The sequence below is a fragment of the Carassius auratus genome, chromosome 50 (genome assembly GCF_003368295.1).
Source record: "Carassius auratus strain Wakin chromosome 50, ASM336829v1, whole genome shotgun sequence".
Classification (NCBI taxonomy): domain Eukaryota; kingdom Metazoa; phylum Chordata; class Actinopteri; order Cypriniformes; family Cyprinidae; genus Carassius; species Carassius auratus.
The window spans coordinates 10552766-10575886 of record NC_039292.1 but is presented as its reverse complement, the minus strand read 5'-3'; the positions used below and the strand labels follow the sequence as shown (position 1 = coordinate 10575886).

General features: G+C 37.2%; 3 protein-coding genes and 1 long non-coding RNA gene across 6 annotated transcripts; 1 reads left to right on the top strand and 3 right to left on the bottom strand.

Annotated features, from left to right (window-relative positions):
• Positions 1 to 733: 733 nt before the first annotated feature.
• asb15a (ankyrin repeat and SOCS box containing 15a) lies at positions 734 to 6373 on the bottom strand. 2 transcript variants are annotated; one of them, XM_026239140.1, is made up of 10 exons: positions 6294 to 6373; positions 5789 to 5893; positions 5642 to 5679; positions 5353 to 5484; positions 4760 to 4918; positions 4440 to 4598; positions 4156 to 4327; positions 3356 to 3884; positions 1396 to 1549; positions 734 to 1290 (listed from the first exon to the last, which is right to left on the bottom strand). In XM_026239140.1, exons 2-10 carry the CDS (start codon positions 5887 to 5889, stop codon positions 1118 to 1120), a joined length of 1617 nt encoding a protein of 538 aa, XP_026094925.1. In that variant the 5' UTR covers positions 5890 to 5893; positions 6294 to 6373; the 3' UTR covers positions 734 to 1117. The 2 variants fall into 2 exon arrangements, with proteins under 2 accessions (XP_026094925.1, XP_026094924.1); XM_026239139.1 differs by having other exon boundaries at positions 740 to 1290; positions 4440 to 4685.
• Positions 6374 to 7144: 771 nt separating this feature from the next.
• On the bottom strand, positions 7145 to 11827 carry LOC113066972 (ankyrin repeat and SOCS box protein 15-like). The gene is made up of 10 exons (XM_026239138.1): positions 11648 to 11827; positions 11399 to 11485; positions 11198 to 11244; positions 10684 to 10812; positions 10419 to 10577; positions 10080 to 10325; positions 9826 to 9997; positions 8239 to 8809; positions 7775 to 7928; positions 7145 to 7584 (listed from the first exon to the last, which is right to left on the bottom strand). The coding sequence occupies exons 1-10, from the start codon at positions 11707 to 11709 to the stop codon at positions 7451 to 7453; spliced, it is 1761 nt and encodes a 586-aa protein (XP_026094923.1). The 5' UTR covers positions 11710 to 11827; the 3' UTR covers positions 7145 to 7450.
• A 158-nt stretch (positions 11828 to 11985) lies between these two features.
• iqub (IQ motif and ubiquitin domain containing) lies at positions 11986 to 18941 on the top strand. Of its 2 annotated transcripts, none has more exons than XM_026239137.1 (12): positions 11986 to 12588; positions 13296 to 13430; positions 13651 to 13818; positions 13899 to 14068; positions 15119 to 15274; positions 15371 to 15581; positions 15954 to 16129; positions 16535 to 16705; positions 16792 to 16968; positions 17492 to 17740; positions 17994 to 18179; positions 18564 to 18941. In XM_026239137.1, exons 1-12 carry the CDS (start codon positions 12297 to 12299, stop codon positions 18738 to 18740), a joined length of 2268 nt encoding a protein of 755 aa, XP_026094922.1. In that variant the 5' UTR covers positions 11986 to 12296; the 3' UTR covers positions 18741 to 18941. The 2 variants fall into 2 exon arrangements, with proteins under 2 accessions (XP_026094922.1, XP_026094921.1); XM_026239136.1 differs by having other exon boundaries at positions 11991 to 12588; positions 13893 to 14068.
• Positions 18088 to 22795, bottom strand: LOC113066973 (uncharacterized). The gene is made up of 3 exons (XR_003279245.1): positions 22540 to 22795; positions 21849 to 21911; positions 18088 to 18216 (listed from the first exon to the last, which is right to left on the bottom strand). It is a non-coding gene; the product is annotated as an uncharacterized LOC113066973 (long non-coding RNA).
• Between the last annotated feature and the right edge of the window lie 326 nt (positions 22796 to 23121).

Below are 23121 nucleotides of genomic sequence, written 5' to 3'. Positions count from 1 at the left end.
TCTTTTACATCAATCCAACTTGTTGTTCTTCCCAATTACACACTTGATTTATCCTATAATCATGAAAAAAAAATCTCTAAAATAAAAATCTTTACTTTTTTGTAGACGGGACTTATACTTACTTATACTGCTACCCTTTTATGCTCAGCTTGTCCTCCAAAGTATTTGTACAGATACCAGAACACCTCTGGCGCTAAAATCAATATTTCATATTTGTGCAGTTAGTACTTTCCCCAGATTCTTTTCAAATCCACTAACTGTTGGAACGTTATCAGCATGCAATATTACATTTTGATTAGGAACCAATTATGGTGACGTAAACTTGATATTTCAGGGCCTCCAGAACAAATGATCCAAATCTAATTGAATATGTGTATAGCCTAACTAACATTACTCACTCACCCAACATTGCACTTTCATGATATACTCACATTTTTCGAAAGCTACCAATCTACAAACATCTTTATCAGGTGAAATAATCAAATGAACTTGAACAGGCACAGATAAGTATACAGTAAACAACAAATATGTCTAATGTTTCTGACAGTTTATCACAAGGTTAGGTGGTGAGTTTGTGATAATGCTGAAGTCAAATGTTTCTACTTGACAGGTTGCTGAACATGCTTGTTGATGTTAACAGGGTATAAAGCTATTAATAGATATGACCTGTTTTAGTTACTTCAATTGTGATAATGCAGGTCATTCTAGAACCACAGTTTAGCAGCACTGAGGTGAGACATGCAATCTCATTTTCAATGTATGGACACAATAAACACCAGTTGTGTTCAGTATGTTTTGTAAAAGTGCTGTATTAAAACGTAAAAGGCTGACTTCATAGAACAAGCATCAATCCTGAACATGTTTTTTTTTCAGCTACAACATTATTTTATTGCACAAATAGCACCAAGACATTGCTTTGGGGGCAAAGTCCTTTGGAAGTGATGCAAAATTCACATTAGTGGTCAATGTGAAGTGTTTAAAGTACTTAACATTCATATTTTTAAGTTTTTTGGACTCATGATGGACAACTAGCGAAACATCTGGTCATGTCAACCTCATGTTAATTTCTGAATAAAACTCAAAGTGCTTTCTCCTTAACTTTTACCCTGAGAGACCATCACTCCTGATACATGATTCTTCCATACAAATCATATTCTTTGTACATCAAGTAGCTTTTAAGTCCTGGTGGGAATCCACCCAAGTTAATGAACTTTGGGTTGCCCAGTCTTCGTGGGGTCATCTCTCTCCTGATGACTAGTCTGCACAGGTGTTGCAGTGAACGAGGATTCCCTGGGAAAGTCAAATTTTTGTGATGTTTTGTTATCTTATGCTGGGACATTCATATTTTTGTGAGTAGAGCTAAGGGTCCATGCTAGAATTGTTTAGGCAACTCACCCAACATTTCTGAAATTTCAGTCCACTCCTTATGCCTCTTCAGAACCATTTTCAACTTGGAGCAGATGGGAACATGATTGACATAGTCAAGGAGAACCCGCACAGCTCTTCCAGAAAACTGCACTAGCCATGAGACGCTGATGAAATCACAAAACTAAATGCAACGGAAGATGAAAGTAAGATGTAAGTATAGATACATAGGCTATGCCATATATACAGATGAAAAAAAAAATATTTCAGAGGTAAGTTATCTTAAAATATAGGCCCCATTAGCACTGTAGTGTAAGATACTCCTAATGTCATACAACTAGGGCTCCAAGTGTACGGAAAATCAACTCTCAATTGATTTTAAGAGTTTGCTGATAGCATACTGCTAAGCTAATTTTATAGCACTTGAAGTAAAATACAAATAAACATTAAGTAAATGTTGGAACATTATAGAGAAATGAATGTAAATTGTGCAGGAGACTCTACTCAGGATTGATTTCTTTGCTATTAGATTGGTTTCCTATTAGCATGATGGTAAGCTAATGCTGCAAAAGTAGCATAAAGTAATCTTCGCATAAAAATATAAATATTACTTAAAATAGTCCATTTTACTTGGATTAAAGTTTTTATTGATACTTTTACGTATTGAATGAATATACCCTTACGGAAAAAAATTAAAGGGGGGGTGAAATGCTATTTCATGCATACTGAGTTTTTTACACTGTTAAAGAGCTGGATTCCCATGCTAAACATGGACAAAGTTTCAAAAATTAATTTGTACGTTTGAAGGAGTATTTTTGTTCCAAAAATACTCCTTCCGGTTTGTCACAAGTTTCGGAAAGTTTTTTCCGAGTATGGCCCTGTGTGACGTTAGATGGAGCGGAATTTCCTTATATGGGTCCTAAGGGCACGTCTGCCGGAAGAGTGCGCGCTCCCGTATAGCAGAGCAATGAGAGCACAGGCATTCGCTGATCAGAGCGAGAGCGTCGCGAAATGTCACAGAAGTGTGTTTTTGGTTGCCGGGGCAATACAAACATGCAGAGATTACCAAAAAAAAAAAAACAGCATTAAGGGACCAGTGGATGGAGTTTATTTTTACAGAGCATCAACGGAGTTGTGCAAGTGTTTGTGTTTGTTCCCTGCATTTCGAAGATGCTTGTTTTACAAACAAGGCCTAGTTTTTATGCCGGGTTTGCACATCGTTTATTTCTTAAGGATGATGCAGTCCCAACGGAAAAGGGTCACGATCGTGTGTTGGAACCACATGCGGTGAGTATAACTGCTTCAAATATCTCTGTGTTGTTAACTTAGCTATCGGCGCGTGAGCACATCAAGTAAACAACATGCGATGTTGTCATCAAACTGCACTTTCCACATGTACAGCTTAAAAAAAAAAAAAAAAAAAAAAAGACGCCATAAAGTGGAACTTAGTCATTTTCCAAAACCGCTAAGCAAATATATACAGTTTTAGTACATACCACATAGAGGACGTCGTTTGCTGATGCTGCTCTTGTTAAATTTCAGCCTCTGGATCTGTGTCACAGCTTCCAGACGCTCTCAACGCAAAAGCCTACTCGCGCTCGTGATTCTTTAGCTCCGCCCACATGTCACGCCTCCAGCCTGTCATGTTTTTCCGGGAAAAATCGGTACAGACTATCTTTCTCTTATGAATATAATAAAACTAAAGACTTTTTGGAGTTATGAAGGATGCAGTACTACTCTATAGGTACTCAAGATTAACAGGATATTGAGTGAATCTCATCATGAAACCGTATTTAAACAAAGAATAGCAGTTAGATGCTGCTGCTGCTAAATTGCTGCTTAAGCATTTAGTTATAGTTGTGCTCCAGTTTTGATGCTTTTTTTTGTTGTGCGTCCACACATTTGTTTTGACAACACTCTACAGTATTCACTTATTCATTCACAGGTGTGACCCTAGGTTTTGGAACAGTGACATTAGCGGGGAACTTACTGGAACCTTCTCACTGGTATGTTCTGATGAGCGACACCATGTTGAGTCATGAGGACAACAGAAGCATTTTTCTGCATCATAACCATTGTTTAACAACAGTCGCATCATCATCTCATCCCTCAAGCAGTATTGTAAGGCAGTGGGAAACACTGTGTCATTGACTTCAGTGAAGTAACAGTTCACATCTGCTTGGCTGGCAAGGAGAATCCTGACAATCTCGTACCTCCCAGCTCTCACCGCCACTAGGAGGCACTGAAGGGGATCCAGATCCGTTTTGGCTCCTGCATTTAACAGCAACTCGGTGCCGGTCACATCTCCATTAGAGACCGCAAAGTACAAAGCGGTCTTTCGCATATCTCCATATTTTTCTGAAACATGTGTATCTAGAAGAGCATTGACATCAAATCCTTGGTCTACCAGGAACTCCATGCATTGGACGTGGCCTCCATCTGCAGCTGAATGAATTGGGCTCTGGCCTGTGAGACAGAGGGCTCTCCAAGTGGTTACTGGGATTAACATTCTTAAGGCGCTGTCAAAGAGATCACACAACAAAATGTTTACATTTTCTGAAAAAAAAGGAGAGTGGTGGGAGTAGTTCATCAACATTCAATGCATAGATTAGGAAGTCAGTTCAAAAACTCTGTTGGTGAATTCTGATTAGATTTGTTGTGTCAAGGCAAATCATGCAAGGCTAATGCACTAGTCTCTAGTCGGATTTCAATTTCAAAGTCCAGTTTAATTTTAGTTAGAGATAAGAATGACGAAACTAGCAAAGGATTGGCATATTACATTAAACTTACAGGTAATGCCCCTTGTACGCTGCACAGTGGATGGGAAGCTGTAAGGAAAGATTAGCGATGTTGGGATCGGCCCCATGTTGAAGTAAAAGTTCAATGCAGTCAGGATTCCCAGAGCCAGCAGCATCATATAGCACACTGTCTCCATTTGGTGCCTGAGCATTTACATCGCCCCCTGTTGTTGTGGAGGACATCATGATTTAGTGTTAGTTTACTGGTTTAATGTATATATGTAAATGTATAATGTGTACTATTTTCTTTCTTCTGGAAACATTGGTCAGTATTACCATAGTGAATAAGGATGTCCAGTGCCTCTGCTTGTCCGTACTCTGCAGCAATCCCCATGGGCGTCACTCCATGCTCGTCTGTCTCCAAGACATTTCCTCCATTTTGCAGCAGGAGCGTAAGAATGTCAGTGCAGCCCACCTTGGCTGCCTCATGAATAGCTGTCCAATTTTTAGGGCAGGCTTGGTTAACCGATGCCCCCCGTGAGATAAGTGTAAAGGCGATTTCAAATGAGTCTGTTCTTACAGCTCCAAAACAAAACATAAGAGCTTATTTAAAAAAAGGTTCTGAAGGCACTAAAGAAATTACAAATGCTACCTACCCAATAATAAAGGGGATTCATTTTTGCTGTTGATTCTGTTAGGTGAAGCGCCATTCTCAAGCAGAGTCCTAACAATCTCCACCAGCCCAGCCTGAGTCGCCAAAATCAATGGCGTCTCTCCATCTGCGGTTTCCTCCTCTAAGCTCAACCTGTAAGAACCTTTTCGACCAAACCACTGAGTGTATATCTGACATGAAACTTGAACTTGATACAGTTAATATTAGTCATTATGTTTTGTTATTTTAGGAATGAAAAAAACAACTGTTATTGGTCCCTTTTTAACAACTGTTATGAGTCCCTCATCATTCACTCAACCAATTAGTTCAAAAAACATTAATTCAAGAACTAAACAAGTGACTTCTATGAGTCTTTGAATCATTCATGTAAATGATTCAGTCATGTGTTTTTCTGAGCCTTTCAATGGTTGATTCTGCTATGGCTTTGAGAAAATGGTCAATGGTCAAAATAACTTGTGATAGTGGTCAAAATAACTTGTGATAGTGTTACTCAAAATTAATTTCTTGCTTATTGAAATGTATAAAACCGAACTCCCTTTTGCAAGTTACTGCAGTGGACTTTCTACTCTAGCTTACCGTAAAGTACCATCTCCAGCACCTGCACAGACTGCTGGACAGCAGCCCTGTGAATTGGGTACCACCCCTTGCTGTCCACCTCAGTGAATGCGGCAGGATAGTCCGACAGCTCCTGCAGAGCAAAGAGGTCACCTGTGGGGCCAGATGAAACAATGTTGCACTTAGCAACACAGCTAATTATCCTCATTTAACGTAATTCAGCCAAATGAAATGATTCACTTTTCAATGCGAGTTTTCCAGTTAACCTAATTATTTTACAGCAAGCATAAAATCTGGTGGGAAATTTCACCTCGGAATATTGCATCCAAGATCTTTTGATGTTCCACACTGGATTTATTTGCAGGATAGAAAAAGTGGATTGTAATGTAATGTTTATTGAGATATGTTTGCTTTATTTCAAGATTCCCAAAGGGAACTTCTTATGTGAACATCGCACCTTCCGAGAGAGGCGATGTCTTTACACGATTCCTGAATGCTCAGTTGAACTGCAGCATCAAGAAGCTCATCTTCCTCATCTAGGTCATCTAATGGATCCATTTTCCTGGAGGTAAATAAAAGCTTTTATATGAACATGTGGAGAGTAATATAATATTTTTAATTGCATTGTTTGTGATATGTGTTATAAAAGTCTTAACCAAAACCAAATCCTCAGAATTCTTTAATAAGGCACTTTAGTCATACAATGGAAAGGTTGAAGTGACCAGTCAGTTTCTTTAAAGATGCTTTTACTGTAGTTGAAAGGAATTCACGCAGTCTGTCTTTTTCAAAGAAGTTTGTGAAGTCCTCACAGCAGAACAGGCAGATTTCAACACTTATACCAAGCTGGAAACTAACTCTGCGTTAGTTTTGAGGAAATGCTGAACTAAGGCATGCACTTCGTCCGTCACTTTCAATGAATCATTCACGCCTCACCGAACAGTAAACAAAAGCTCTAATCTCACCTTGTGAAAACAGTTCCAGTGAAATCACACGTCTCTCACAGCTGTGCCAGTACTTTAGCTGCACCCAATCTGAACTTGAGTGCCTCCCCTTCCCATGCTCAAAACAGCAACAGACACGAATCTAAATTTGGCATTCACATGCTCTGGTCTTTGCCATGCACACCATTAAAGTCAAATGACCACATAATCACTTGATCTTTTTTATGTGCATTAAAATATAGGATTTTAGTAACAGGTGCAAATAAAAATTTTTTTTTTAAGTTTATATACCAAATTACTGCAATTCCACCCATTTTCAGTGTTTGTATTCAGTATAAATTTTTATAGCCTTCTATAAATGTAACTGAGCCATAGAGAGTGCAGCTACTGATATACTGTATACAGTGCAGACATAACTTTGCAGCTGGGGGAATCCCAGAGTCACTGCATTATAGCCAACCATGTGTTCAATGAATAGCTAGAGCAAATACAAAATCTTGGAAAATCTCAGTGGCTTGAGAAAATGCATCAATTGTCTTAATGTTTAATTTTTTACAAGTCTTGGGCAATGTGTTGGTTTTCGGTCTACTTGGTCAAAAGGAATGAAGGAATAAAAAATGGGACTTTATGAAGTTGGATTATGAAAGAATAACTATGACTGTATGCTCTAAAAATGTATTAAAAAATGCAGGGTGTTATAGAAAAACTGAGGTTTACAATAGAAAGAGTAGGATAATAGAAAACACCTTGAACGGAGAATAAAATATTTTTATTATGACTCAAAAGCATCTAGAAGAAGTTTAGAAGATGAAACAAAGAATAAATTACAGCACAGCAGAAGAAACCTTGATAATAGCACACTGACTCACACTGACAAAAGTGTACTTTATTTAGCATCGCAGACAGTTACAAAATCATTTTAATCACTGTAGGATTCGCCATGTTGCATGAATACAATTAACATTATATTATGCTATTGTGATCTAATACTTAATCTATTCAGCTCAAATTAGTATCCAAACAGTTATGATGTGTACAAAAATTGTTTTATCAATTAATATTTTATAACTGACAATAAGATAATACATTACATGTACAATATATAATATTCAGTGACAGAACATTTCAGACAAGAAAACTTAAATTAATTGTTACATTTGTACTGATCAAGTCAGATCTTATTCCTTGTACAGCAGGTAATTTTTCATCAGAGGTGGAAAAGAATCCATTATGATGGTATTACGGAGTCTTTTAATGGTCATGTGTCTTCTGATTTCCAGACGACAGAGGTGCTTCAGGGATCGTGGGTTGTCTGGAACAAATTCAGAAGCTTTAGTCTGCATTCCCTGAGACTAGAGAAACCATCGATCTGTTGCTAGACAACATCTCACGTGCATTTGGTCAGTTTGAGACTGTGAGTTTGCAGACGTTTCTTCATTTGATCCAGAATGAGACTCACGTATATGTCATAAAAACAGATAAATGATTAACAGTGAACTCACTCAAGATGGTGCATATCTCTGCCCACTCCTTTTGCTTCTCCAGGATGGATACCAGCCGTGAGCAGAGGGGGACGCAGATGACATAGTCCAGCAGGATCAGCACCACTCGTCCAGACAGGCCAACCAGGCAGCACAAACTCATGAAGTCACAGAACTGTGATGCAATGGCAACATAAACATAGCAATTAAAATTCCATAATATTCATAATTTAGGTATATAGACACAAAAGTTGCTGCTCCCTGTACCATTTTCTGTTGTCTCCTTGCATTTATAAGTAAACTGAATGCGCTTATTTCCCAATATTAGAGCGAAAGATAAATAAAAAAAAAACTGATTGGGACATCCCTAGTTCAAACCGAATGTAGTACCTATTCTATGCTGCTATTTGAAAAAGTCAGGACTGTGTCTATGTAGGCTGTGGAACAGAACCTTGTACCCAATAGTAATCATGCCCAAAACTCACAGGTATTTTGTCTTCGCCATCACAGATGACACAACATTGTTCATGTAGATGTATGTCATTCCAAACAACCCCCATGTTGAAATGGAAGTCATGGTGACAGTGGAAACATTTGTCTACATCATATCCATTATTCAGAAGTAATCGGATCATCTCCTCGTCCTTCAGGCAGTATTGTAAGGCAGTGGGAAACACGGTGTTGTTGACCTCAGTGAAGTAACAGTTCACATTTGCTCGGTTGGCCAGGAGAATCCTGACAATCTCGTACATCCCAGCTCTCACCGCCACTAGGAGGCACTGCAGGGGATCCAGATCAGGTTTGGCTCCAGCGTTCAACAGCATCTCTGTGCAAGTTACATCTCCATTTGAGACTGCAAAGTAAAGGGCGCTCCTACGCATGTCGCTGTAGTTGTCAGAGATGGTTTGGTCAAGTTGAGCGTTCACATCAAAACCACTATCAACCAGGAGCTGCAGGCACTGCGCATGACCTCCATCTGCAGCAAAGTGAACTGGACTCTGACCAGACTGTACGAGAGCCTTCTTGCTTGTGACAGATATCAGTATTTTTAACACACTGAAAATGGAATCGGTATGACGCAGGTTAGTATACGTGTGTAGGGTTGTTTTGATCACTTTTACTTTTTACTCTGACTCTTAACAGAGCTTGAACATACTTTTTGGTGAATATCAAATTAATCTTACTTGGAAACTTTATTCTATGTCAGCATTTATTTTTTATTTAATTTTTTCCCCCAAATGCCTTTTTATGTAGATTTCCAAAAATACCATCATAAAACAAAAATGTAATTGTATGTATAAATCTATAATAATCTTACCATAGAGTGAAATGCACACATCTTAAAAACTTTGCCTGCCCCCAAGAAACTTTGTATTTACTCACAAAACTTTTGTGATGAAAATGTAAAAAAAAATGAGGTGGGAGGAAAAATTTTATATTCTCACTATTTTTGTGAGAGAAAGCAAAAGCAATTAAATATGAATTTTCCTCCCATCTTATTTTTTTCCATCACCATTTAGGGGCTCTGTATTTTCCAAAACAGCTAGAATTTCCCCTGTTACTATTATTATAATTATTTTAAGTAATTTAGTCACTGTTACTGATCTTGTTTACCAGAGCTTGAAGTAAAATGTATGAAATTATGTGAAGAATAAAAAGAAGAAAATCAAGCAGAACATCACAAAATGTTACATTATTTCCAGTCAAATTGTAATTTTGTCAAATTGTATAAAAAAAATTTAATTATAATTTAATTGTCTGTATTTATAATACACTAAATGGTAGTTCTAATGTAAGCAGTCTGCCATTTTAATCCAAATATATTAAAAATGTGACAATTAAACAGTACATGAACTGAGATGTGGTGTAAATGACACTGTGGTGAGAATTTTCATTAATTAAAAAGAATTCATGAAAATGGATAGAATATCCAGTGATTTATACACAACGTCAGACATTGTTAGTAAACAAATTAAACTAGCGAGAGCATGGAAAAGTGCCAACTGTTACAAAAAAGGTTAAAAAGACCCAACTACCCTCATGTTAATGATATTTTAGTACTTTACACTTACAGGTAGTGGCCCTCGAAGGCTGCACGATGAATAGGAAGATGCCCGGTCAAACTGGGCAAGTTTGGTGAGGCTCCATGTTCAAGCAGAAGATCCACACAGTCTGGGTTTCCAGAACCAGCTGCATCCATCAACACACTTTCACCCTTACAGGACTGCGCATTCACATCAGCTCCTTGTCAAGATGGATGGAATAAAATCAATTACGACAAACCTTGTTTAATCTTGCTCTCATTTGCGAGATCAAAGGTTCTCACCAATATCGATGAGAACTTGGAGGACTTCAAGATTGGCCCATTCTGCTGCTACACTCAGCGGTGTCCCTCCGTTACAATCCCTCACTGACACTTGGCCGCCACGTCTCAGCAGCAGCATTAAGATGTCAACACATCCCACCTGGGCTGCTTCATGCAGTGCCGTCCACCTCTTAGAACATACCTGATCCACTGCAGCTCCATGTGCAATGAGAGCATACACCATTTGATAAGATCGGACTCTTACAGCTTGGGCAAAATATAGAAAGCTATAGTTATTATGGAAAGTACAAGCAGGTACCATCAACAGGGCACCTAATCAACAGGTAAGTTGCAATTCACCCAGCAGAAGTGGAGATTCATTTTTGCTGTTGGGGTTATGTGGATGTGCTCCGTGTTCCAAAAGGATCCTGACATTCTCCTCCAGTCCAGCTTGAACTGCTAAAGTCAAGGCAGTCTCTCCATTCCTACCTTTCTCCTCCAAGTTTGGCTTGATGAAGACTGTGGATCATATTATATCAAATATCTCAAATGTAAAGTATATATAGTCTCAGTAACTTATTCAACCCTTCCATTTCTATCAGAATTGTCCATGTTTAGGACTCACCCAGAATTGTCTCCAGTACTTTCCCTGATGGTTGCATGGCGGCTCGGTGGAGTGGTAGAAATCCTCTACTGTCCACTTCCTTGAAGGCCATGGGAAACTGCCTAAGCTCACGTATGACCGCAGTATCGCCTTTTGATCAGAGAACATAAATGGATTACAGATGTAATAGCTTTGTTCTAGACCAAGATTTCCTATGTCCAATCCAATTTGGGTGTCCAATCCTGCTCCTCGAGGGCCACTTTCCTGCAGAGTTTAGCTCAACACACCTGAATCAAGGTAATCAAGGACTTCACGATTGTTTGGGAAAGTTGTAGCTGAACTCTACAGAATGTTGGCTCTCCAGGACCAAGTTTGGAAACCCAAGCAATGGGGTTTGTGAGGGACCTTTAGAAAAGTCCTGAGGTTCTCCAGGTGGTTCAGCAAGTGTCGCAATCTGAGGAACCTCAAGTATCTTTTCATGTATATGGTTATAGAACAGAATTTGTTATTTGAATATTGGGCGTTGATCCATTACCTGTCTCGATTGCTGCCAGCAGTTTCGTATTCTCATCACTGGTGAAGCTTCAAGAATACAACAATTTTCTGAGAGAATGTATTGCTTTTTGCTATTTGAACTATTCAGTTTCCATGAAAACATAAACATACAATAACAAAGAACCCATCAATCATTCAAACCAAAGTTTAAGTTTATAAGATGCTATGTGAACGAACATACCCATTTTTCGATACTGCAAATGCCTCGTGACAAGACTCTTCAATGGTCAGCTGAATGAGATAATCTGTAAATTCATCTTCATCCATCCTGTCCAATATAAAATGCCCATATAAAAACAAATATGTCCCATGAATCAGAGACCATGTAATAACAGCCTCAATGAAAGTTTGAGCTAATCAGAGCAAAGTCCAGCAAAATTATTTATATTTACAAACATGAACTTTTCAGTAAGCATAGCTGCAGGCTCACCTAGACTCATCAAGGTCAAGATTCTTACCCCCCAAGTGACACGAGCTTTTATATCCAAGCATGACCTGCTTTCATTGCCAATGAAATGCCATGGATTAAATGCCATTCCATTAGATAAAGTCTGTTTCTATTGTAGTCACTTTTAGGCAACACACACCTGATTAAAATATGTTGTCATACTCTTGGAAGTGATATCACATGAGAAAAATAACTTTTATTTACTTATTCTATTATTATTATTATATAAAGTAGCCTATGATGATGCTATTACAAAGATCAGTTTTGTAAGGGTAATTGACCATAGTCGTTCCAATTTTTAAAGTTAATTTTAAATAAATTGCTAACAATATTAGACATTAATTACTCCTAAACTAAGTCATCCCGTTCAATTACAAACGCTTCCCGAATCGGTTCAACCGAATCTTTAAAAAGAATCGGCTCAAGAGAACAACTCACTCGCGAATCGGATATCAGTAGTGGCACCCTGGTTACCATAGCATCGGCCAAACACTTTCAAGTCAGTGTAAACCTGTGCTCGACTGATTTACTTTGAACCTTAATAAACAATTTCGCCGTCAAATTTATTTCAAAATAAATCGTTTTGTGATTGAACTATATGTTTTAAGCGTTTAGGTGTAACAAACTCGCCATGTCAGAGCCGGAGAGTGAAACTGTGAGTCCTGAAGCCAGTTGCGCAGCGGAGCAAGAGAGGATCCAAGAAGTGATTCAGACCGAGACTGAAGTTCATGAAGACTACGGTGACGCTGAATCCACGCACGAGATCAAAGTGGACGTCTGTACAGCCACAGACATGCTTTTACAAGAAGAAAACCTCGCCAAATCAACTAAAGACCAGAGAGACCAAGACGAGATAAACCCACAAGGAAGTGAATCCAACCAGACACTTTCATCCAGTGATCTAGGAAGCTCAACAGCAACTGGTGAAACATCATTTACCTGAATAATACAAACTTACACACATATTGTGCTATTACCATGATTGTCTAGGGCATGGTAACGTTATTCTGGTAATACCAGGTTTTTGTTTGTTTGTTTTTTACAAGGTACCATCCTGTTTTGGTCATGAACCTAATTAAAATACTGTTTTTGGTCATGTACCATGGTAACATTCTAATATTCTTGGAGCAGGGTTATTATTGTTAACTAAACCTAGAACTATTAAAAGCATTTTGTTAATTCAAATAAAGCAGAAATAAAATATATGAAAAACTAAATTGATCTAATATGAATAACGTTACATAGGAATTCTTAAGATAAATACAAATTTAAACTGAATAAAAAGTCATTTAAATAGAAATATAAAAAAAGTTTAAAAAAATATATCAAAATTAAAATAAGAAAATCTAAAAATAAATGTTCTTTCAAGTAATAATAAAAACTGTAATAATATGTAAACAAAACCCAAATAACACAGTTATAGGCACGGTGTTATAGAAATATGGTAGTCATTTAGTACCATAGTAAAACCAACAAACAAACAAAAATGATATTAGCATCCGAGTGTTTTGTTTTTGTTTTTTGCAAAAAAAATGTAATAAATATTAAGCACATTCTCTGTTTCATACCTTAATTCTTTTTCATATGAATATTTATATTTCTAATGCATTTGTGTTTCTTGTTCTTCCAGTTAAAATCTTGCTGATGCCAGAGAGGCACATGATAACGGTGGCCTTCACCATTGGCTTCACGATCCTGGATCTGAAAAAATACTTCAGCTTAGAGCTCAGGGTCCCATCTGACATTATACAAATCACTCTAGACGGTAAGATGCTAACGATACTTGAAAGTGGCCTTCGTAGGAGAAACTGTGAAACATTCTGACGTTTCTGAGAATAAAAGAACATACTGTACATACTGTAGAGGTGAACTGAGGTAAATTGGGACACTTTTTTTCAGTTGAGCTGACAAAAAATTATCCAAACCTATAATGTTGCCAAAGCGCATTAAATTCCCGCTGATCATTTTTTGTTATTTATTTTTAGAAAAAAGTGTGGGTGATGACCAGACGCTAATGGACATCGGTGTGCAGCCACATGGGATGATCCAATTTGAGATGAGTTCGCTAGACCCGGAGAATTACCTCCTGAGACCAGTCAAACCACAGCAGGAGTACAACATGCCGGATGTCATCACTGTCAGAGTGCAAACAGGTACAAACCAAGTTACAGCTGACTAAAGCATCATAAGGACAGACAAGCCTTTGTGACAAGTCTCTTGCTTGAAGACACAGACTTGTATCAGGACGTGGTGGTAGAGATCGAGAGAGCCACTCGAGGGAAGGCGTTTCTGGGAGGATACCGTCACAAGGTGACCAAAGCAGAGTATCATCATGCTGCTGTCCAAACCATACCCAAGAAGAGGCCTGACAGGGGCGTTGAGATGTTCAGCAGGGATACACAGGTGTGTGCACACATACACACTATAAAATGGATCATTCCAGATTTGGATGCCGATTTCCACTATGAGTGAATGACAACTTACAGTACACACTAATAAAACACTTAAAATGGATGGAACTTTTATATCTTTGCCCCAATTTCATTAACACTGAATCGAAGGAACTGTCATTTAGTGGAAGAAAGGCATATAATGCATTTGCATTATAATAAACTTTTAATTATCTAAAATATATTGTATATAAAATATGTATCATATATAATATTTCAAACATTTTGTATTGTAATACCATTACAAAAATTGTAATATTATATATTCAAATATTTATATAAAAAGTTACATTTTTCATGATTTATAAAACATTGGCTCACTTTATAATGTCAAGACAATCGGATTTAATTGTTTTTTTTTTGTTTTTTTGTTTTATATTATAACATTTTGCCAGAATCACTATATTATTATATTCTTTTATATTCCAAAACAGCTCTTACATATTTTAGTTCATTGTTTGTTTATTTATTTATTTATTAACCTTTGGATGAATAAAAAACAGGTCACAATTATGCTGTTTTTCACAAAATAAATGTATTTAAATATATTAATACTTTTATTTAACAAGGACACAATAAATTATTTAAAAGTGACAGTCAAGACATTTATAATGTTAGAAAAAATGTTGTAAGATGTTGTTTAAATGCTGTTTTGAACTTTCTGTTTGTCAAAGTATCTTGAAAATTTTTTTGAACGGTTTTAACATTGATGATAATAATAATAAATGTTTCTTGAGCACTAATTATGCATATTAGAATGATTTCTAAAGGATCATGTGACGTTGAAGATGGGAGTAACGATACTAAAAATTTAGCTTTGATTACAGGAAAAAAATGACATTTTAAAATTCTGTAACAGAGAACAATTTTTACATTGTATACAATTTTACAATATACTGTTTTTACTCTATTTTTGATCAAAATAATGCACAGTGTAGCTTCAAATCTGGGTTGCTGTTTTAACTGCAGTTTATATTTCTAATTTTCTTTTCCCTTTAAACAGACGGTTGAGTTGAAGAACCAGGATCAGCAGTGCTCCAAGAACGCCTCGACTCAGATGACCAAAATCGGCTGCTATGTGTCCAACATGGAGGACAAACTCATCACCCCGGGGACTTACATCACTGCAGGAGAGTATCACAGCAAGAGGCTGAGAGCTGTACGTGTGTTAGGAGCGCTTGAGAGGGAATAGAGTTCATTCTGTGCTTTCAGTGTTCATGACAAATGTTTGTATGTGTGTGTATGTTTTCCTCAGGTCATTACACTACAGACATATGTCAGGCGTTGGCTAGCCAAGTGTTTCACTGACAGCTTGAGACAGGCTAAAGAGCAGCATCTAGCATGGCTAGAAAATGATAAGAGAAGGAAGAAAGAGGAGAAAGAGCAGCAGATCAGAGATGAATATCACCGCAGGATGAATCCAGAGTCAAAGGCAGATTTTGATCTGCTTTATAATGCCTTGAAAAGTGAGTGTTTGTGTAGTAACTAACTACAACTAGCAATAATTATTAAACAAAAACTCAGCTTTGCATAAGAGATATAAATTACATTTCGAAAATATATTATGTTATGTATAAATATATAAAATATGATTGTAATAATATTTCACTGTATTACAGTTTATACTGTATATTTTTTATTAAATAAATGCCACCTTGGTGAGGTTAACACTTCTTTAAAAAACAAAACAAGCTTACCTTTACTTAGTTATAGAATATTTTTGCTGTAGTTTACTACATTGTAGTTGGTTTGAGATGGAGATATATGTGTTTTAATGTGTGCAATGATTCGGATGTAAGCGAGTGTGATGGTTCTCATTCTTTATCTCTGTGTGTCAGAATGGAGGATAGAGGAAGAGGAACGCATCAGTGTCATCTTATCTGGTGCGGAGAGAAAGGCAGCGCTGTGTTCTCTACTGGAGCAAGAGACGCAGTTCATCTCCTCCATCGAAAGGCACAGAATGGCTGCGGGCACGAGGAACCAGGACAAGGCCATACAAGCGTTCCTCAACAAGGTGTTCATCTTTGCTAATCGGCTGGCTCATTATGAGCATGCAGTTTTGCTTTGGAGCAAAACCTTTTGTTTGTTCACAGTGCAATAAAGGATGCATTTCATTGTTAATTGTTAAGAAAATAGAACATAATTGTCTCAATATTACTTTCAATAAATGTAAAATAACTATGTTTGCTTCATGACCCAGACCTTACATTGTAAATAAGTGAAGAAAATGTTCTTGAAAGTAAACATTAGTTTATTAATTAGTTTACTACATTTTATATTAGGATAAACATTATCTAATATAACCTAGTAAATAATATGAATTAATATAAACATCTCTAAGCAAAAAATAAATAAATAATGGTAATGATAGTGATAAAAAGAATGATTGCGAAGATTATTGTGTTTATCTTCTCCTCAGTGTGCGGAGCCAAAGAAGTGGCGTGCATTTGACGGGAAGGTGACAGAGATGGACACACGGTTTACTATCAGATCCAAAGAGCTGCGAGACCTATACAGTAGCATTACCCAGACTCAGTTCACAAAGGACGAACGTCTGGATGTGCTTCTCACTCTCAAACACACCATAAAGGTAAGCTGTAGTGCAAAATATAAACACTGTCCTAAAAGCATATACTGTATTTGCTCATCTAATTTCTAAAATGTTATTGTGAACAGGAACATGATTGCAAGCTAACACAGGACATAGTGGACTTGATTGACAGGGAGGTGGACCTGCTGATGAGGGGCGTTAAAAAGAGCAACCTGGAGGGATTGAGGAAGAGGATTGCCACCCTCTTCCTCCAGTACATCAAAACTCCTGCATTTAACCCTCAGGTGTCCAAATTTCTGCGGGTATGTGGCTAAACCAGTGTTGTAGTCAAGACTAGTTCTTTCAAGTCAAGACAGAGACCGGAAGAAGGTTGAGTCCAAGGCAAGACCAAGTCCACATGCTCCCATTGTTATGTCCATGACAAAGAATTATGGTTGCGGTCTTGGTCATCATGTCCATATTTTCAAAGTCATGGTCTGGTTCCTTAAGTCAGAGTCCAAGACCATATTTTAATGATCCTGCTTTTTGAGTCCGAGTCGAAGATCATATTTTCATGGTCTTGGTCATGGTGTTGGTCCTTAAGACTGATTCCAAGACTATGTAGTCATGGTATTAGTCTTGGTCCTTGAGTCCATGTCCAAGACCATATTTTCATGTCTTGACTTGGACTCAAATGAGCCGGTTTCAACTGCAACAATGGGCGAAGTTCACCTTGTACTTCAAAATCACTGTCCGGTTGGCAATGCTGAATTAAAACTTGACAAGTTTTGGTTGGTTACAGTATCTCTCCTTGAAGCCAACAATTGTTTACCCTGCTCTCCACAGGTGCCTCGGGATCCTGCCGATCTGAAAAAGAGCATTTATTTGTGTCGTGGCTGTAATGAGTATCAGTCATCCACTGACTTTGCTCTGAAGACCAATGCGTCTGCGGTTGGCCTCTGTCGCCGCTGCATGGATTTAGACAACGAGGCCCGTCGAAGAGAAGACTTCTCTCTTTACAAGAACATTCTCAGATGCCTGCGTGACTCTGAGGCCGAGTGCGGCCAAGAAGCCAAAATCACTTACCTGCTGCAGGTACAGTCTAATCATTCATGATTCATTTCAACTTTATACCAAAACCTGCCTTTTTTCCTCCACTTGTGAGTGACACATCATCAGCATTGAAACATATGTAGTTTTAAAGGTGCAGTATGTAATTTTGTGTTTACATTTAACTGACTGAAATTAGACTATTTAAACAGTTGATACATGTCTTAACATCCACTAGTGTGGAGGTATTATGCCTCATGTATCATGCTGCGTTGAAGACACTTCCTGTTCTCATTAGGAGCAGGATCTGAGGTACCTGGTGGATGTGCTGTGGGGTGCTCAGTCTGCTTTGAGCGGCTGGAAAGACCTTCATGATTTACTGCTGGTGCGCTGGGAGAAGCATTTGGACTGGAGCCCATGGAACTGCATCCTCCTTACGAAGGACGAGGCAGCTGCGCATCTCAAACTGGAGGACATTGAGAAGGTACTGCGGTCATTCTGCTCTGAATGTTTTCTTCACACTGAAAGAAATGATTAAATGTTCAAACTCAACTCAAGGTATGATATAATATCAAATATTCAGGCATGATTGCATTAATCTAAGTACCAAGTAGAGCTACAGTACCAGCACATTGCAGAATAAAGAAAAATAATTATTGTAGTCATGCTTTAGTCAAAAAATATCAAGGTCAACGATTACATCTGCTAGAACTTTAAAATCATGAATATCAACCGTACACCTGGCAAAGCTCAGTTCTGGAGATGGTGTTAAGATGTAATGCTTATACAGAACACACTTGTCTCTGCCACCACTTGTGAGCAAAACCATTTGTTCCACAGTACGTATGGCTGCCATTTTCACTTGCAGGCATACGATGTGGTAGTTATCCGTAATGTCAAGCAGAAACACGCATTGGCCAGGAAGTATTTCTCTCAGATTCCTGCGATGGCTGAATGTCTGCAGGACACGGAGATAAAGCCTGCTGCCCTCAGCAACCTGCTGGTCTCCAAACCCATCACCAAGGCGACCAAGCAGAATCACTAAGAGGCTACCCACAATCCTGCAGGGCGCTTATGGTCTAATGTATCTTCGGTATTTGTGGACTTCAGACAGTAAAGTATAGAGATCTAAAACCTTCTACGAGATCATTTATTGAATTTGAATATTTTATATGTTAATTAAAACCGGGAGTCTTCTCCACGGCACTGTGCAATTCCATCTGATCATTAAAATCTTTTGCTTCTCTCTGCTTTGTTTTCCATTCATTAGGATCATTCATTAATGCTAATTACTTATCATTCGACAGTAATTGAGGAAGAAGTTTTATGATTTTATTTTTATTTTCAGCTTCATTGGTGTCTTGTAAAATACTAATTGGTAAAAAGTCTAGCGACACTACTATCCTGTGAAAAATGCAGCATTAGCATGCTTTTGAGTCTTATGTATAAAGTAAACATTTCAGATTAGACTGACACAAAAGTAGATTATCCGTCCCTGATTACTCCATACAAGAATGTTTTGGAAAGTTATTTCTGAGAACACTTTAAGAGGTTTTAATTAGGCCTTTGCAAATGATATATAGCCTAGATCTAATCAAGAGGTGAGCAATCTAAGATCTGCAATTACAGGAAAAGGTCAAGAACCTCCTCCAGTGTCTCCTTTTGAACAAATGAGAACGAGACTGTAGACTGCTGATAACGTTTTATTTCTCTTCCTTCATTACCTGGGTTTCTAAGCGGTGCTTAATAAAATGGGTTTAACAGAGATTTGGCTTATGTTCTTTGACACAGACTCTACCTCTGACATTCTGTGATCCCGTAATGAACATTAATGACACTTATACTTCAAAAATACAATATGATAAAAAAAATTGGTAATTGGTTTTTATCAGGTGACGTCACACTCACGAGAATCAAAGTGCATTATGGGTATCGCTGCTATTTGTAAGTTATCGACATTTTCATAAAGGTAAGTACGATTTTTTTAAGATATGCTTGTTTTCTATCCTCTGAAGGAGCTAAAGTTATATCTATATTGTTTTGGATTATCAATGCTATAACACAACAGAGTAATCTGGTCTTGTTAATACCATCAAATGTCCTGGAATTGTCTTGCACAGGTGTAAAAGACTTGAATTATTTTACTTTACTACTGGTATTTAAATATGGTTTTGGGGGGGTTGTATTTCATTAAACTGAATACTTCTACTAAAATACATTTCAAATGAAACTAATATGTGCGTAGAAGAAAACTGACTGGTGTGGCGTAAACTCAATGAGGACAGGATGTCAGATAGTTTTTTGGTGACAATGATCATAAAGTACAGTACTATACTGGTATGCCAAACCTTTTATTGCAGACGTTGGTAACAGTGCAAAGAGTAGCACAACAGTGATTATTGACTGTTGTAGGATTTTCACAGAGAAACCATTCGTATAAAAGTGTGTGCCCAAATGTCTTCTATTTACAAGCACCACTGCACTATTATGTATTTGACAGCTCATCTGAGAAGGGTCTGACTGCAGACATGCACATGCACTCTCAGACTGCACTTCTGCAACTTCCGCAAACTTTTCTGTTATGTTTATTTATCTATTTTTAATCTCTCAGCATTTTACAACACTAGCCGGGTGGTTAAAAAAAAAGAAAAGAGAAACAAAATTACAATGTCACTTGCAATCGACACAAATCCTGTGTGTTGCCAATGAAGATAAGATGCTGTGGTGGTTACATGGTTAAAACTTCTTTAGTAATATAACGTACAGGGTCCTATAAGTCACCTGTAGGAGAGAAAGACAAGACCTGCAAATCCTCGGCCACAGAACAGCCAAAAATGATTGCAGTGTGCAAAGTCTCTCATTAAGCGTTAACGCTCATTGTAGGTTTAACTGAATATTAAAAAAAAAAAAAAGGTAAATATTTTCAGTATTGCATAAACTTATCTCTAAACTACATTTGTTCATCATTTCGTAACAGTTTTATTAGTTTGCACATTTCGTGAAGCTGTCAATGACTGAATGATTGTAGTAATGAATGATTGTGTAAGGTCAGGATAAAGCACGGCAAACTTCAGCTAGTTCTATGCATTGATTTCAGTTCACTATTAGTTATCATTTGAGTGCAACAACTGAAATAAACTTGGATCTGTGGAAAAATAGATTAATTTTAACTGTAAAAGATTGTAAAAAAAAAAAAAAAAAACAGATCTAACCAGACATTTAATGTAATTTACAGTAAATTGCTGTTATTTGTACAGATTTAGAAGTTAAAAAAAGAACAAATCAACATATAATTTACAATAAAAATCTGTAAACTGATATTCCCAGAATTCACTGCATGACAATCCACATTGAAAGTATTTTGTTTAAATAATCATGTCTCTTAATGGTTTGTCATGTTTGTTATCAGTTATGTACATGTGGGTTTATGTTACCGCTTCTGTTTTTCTGTATTTTTTAAGAATTTTGACAATCACAGCTTGTATTAAGGTTCTTTGCTCATGTTCGCCAACTACATTTATCTGATTAAAAATAGTCAAAAAGTAATATTGTGACATGACATAAAAAAAGTAAATTCCCTGTGATGTCAGATCTCAATTTCTCTTATCTTCAGTGTAACAAGATCCTTCAGAAATAATTTTAATATGCTGATTTGATGCTCAAGAATCATTTCTTATTATTATGACCGTTGACAATGGTTGTACTGCTTAATGTAGTGTGGATTACCATTATACAGAAGAACAGCATTTATGAAATAGAAATCTTTCGTTACATCATAAATGTCTTTACTGTCATTTTCATTCATTTAATACATTTTCAAATTATATGAATGAAGTATACATTTCTTTAAAAAAAATCATAGTAATCCTAAAAATTTAAATAGTATTTTTTTTACATAATAAAAATAATTTAATAAAAACGCCCAGTTAAACCTTTGGAACCTAAAGCTAAAATAGGCCATTTTCACTCATTTTGGTGTTTTGAGTATAAAATTATAACACAATGTGGTATCTTAAAGTGCAAGGTGTCTTTTTTTTTTCCTGAAAATTATTGACTTTCTGTAAATTACAGTCATTGTACATTAGTGTGTGTGGTGAGCTGGTAAATAGAATTTAAATAGACAAATAAAAAAACAAGAAGAGCCTCCACTCACATTTGGAAAAATGTCTCCACTTGATATTTTCAGTCAATATTTCGACGGAGAGGTCATAAACACCTTGTGTGCAAACACAAACAAGAATTTGGTGAGAAATCTGTAGAGGGGTAGGAAATTAACATGGGCTGATGTATACCCTGAAGAAATAAGTACGTAGTTCTACATGGGTGTGATGGATCTGCCCAAAATGAGGAAAATTTTCCAGCACTTCCTGGACATTGCAGTGACCAGCAGCTTCATTTTACACAAAGACATGCATGTACACTACACACACTTATACACACACATACACACACACACACATACATACATGCACTTTCACACATATACAGATATACAGTAAACATAAATGTATGCATGCACAAACTAAATTCACATACACATACACACTCACCTATACACACAAACCTGCACATACAGTATACACATTCACACACACAAACATACAGATAAACATATGCACACATGCACCCACGTACACACACCAACACATGCACACGCACCTATACACATATAGATATGTGTATACACAAGCAAACATGAACGCATACATGCACGCGTGTGCATATAAACGCGCACATACACCACATAAGTGTGTGAATTATTGGTATTTCGAACTGAAACATGGAGTCTATCTATATCTCACATTTCTCATAGATTCATCAGAAGCAGCATAACCTTCACTTACCAATCAACATCTGGATCAATGCCAGCAGCATACGCCTCCTCAACGTCTGAATACACAGACTCTGGGTCCGAAGAGTCATGCTCAGCCTCTTCCCAGGTGTCATCAAAGATCAAATCAACCGCCTCCTCTATTGTAAAACCTTTCTTCGCCATGTTTTTGCCCGTTTTTTAACTCTCAGAAAGTTTCACGCGCATGTCCGTCAAATGCCTCGCCCACTGAAACAGAACAACGGCGGCACTCAAATATTTGCGGTCAGATTTAGTGGACAACTGGCATAAAGTTGGCTGGACGTTGAAAATTCGATATTTGCAAAAAATCTAGGGACCGTCTCTAAAGTTAGCAGTCAGTTAACTGTTCATCCAGGTGTCAACTATAATGCACACCTTTTATATTTTTTGATAATTATTAAAACAAAGAATTTTTTTTTTTACATATGATTTACAGTTTATTTGAATAATTATGAAAAATATAAAAGATGTGCATTATAGCTGACACCTAGATGATATGGAGCCAAAAGAGTATCAATAAAGATAAATGCACACACTACATTCACATATGCACACATAGGATTCATACATGCAC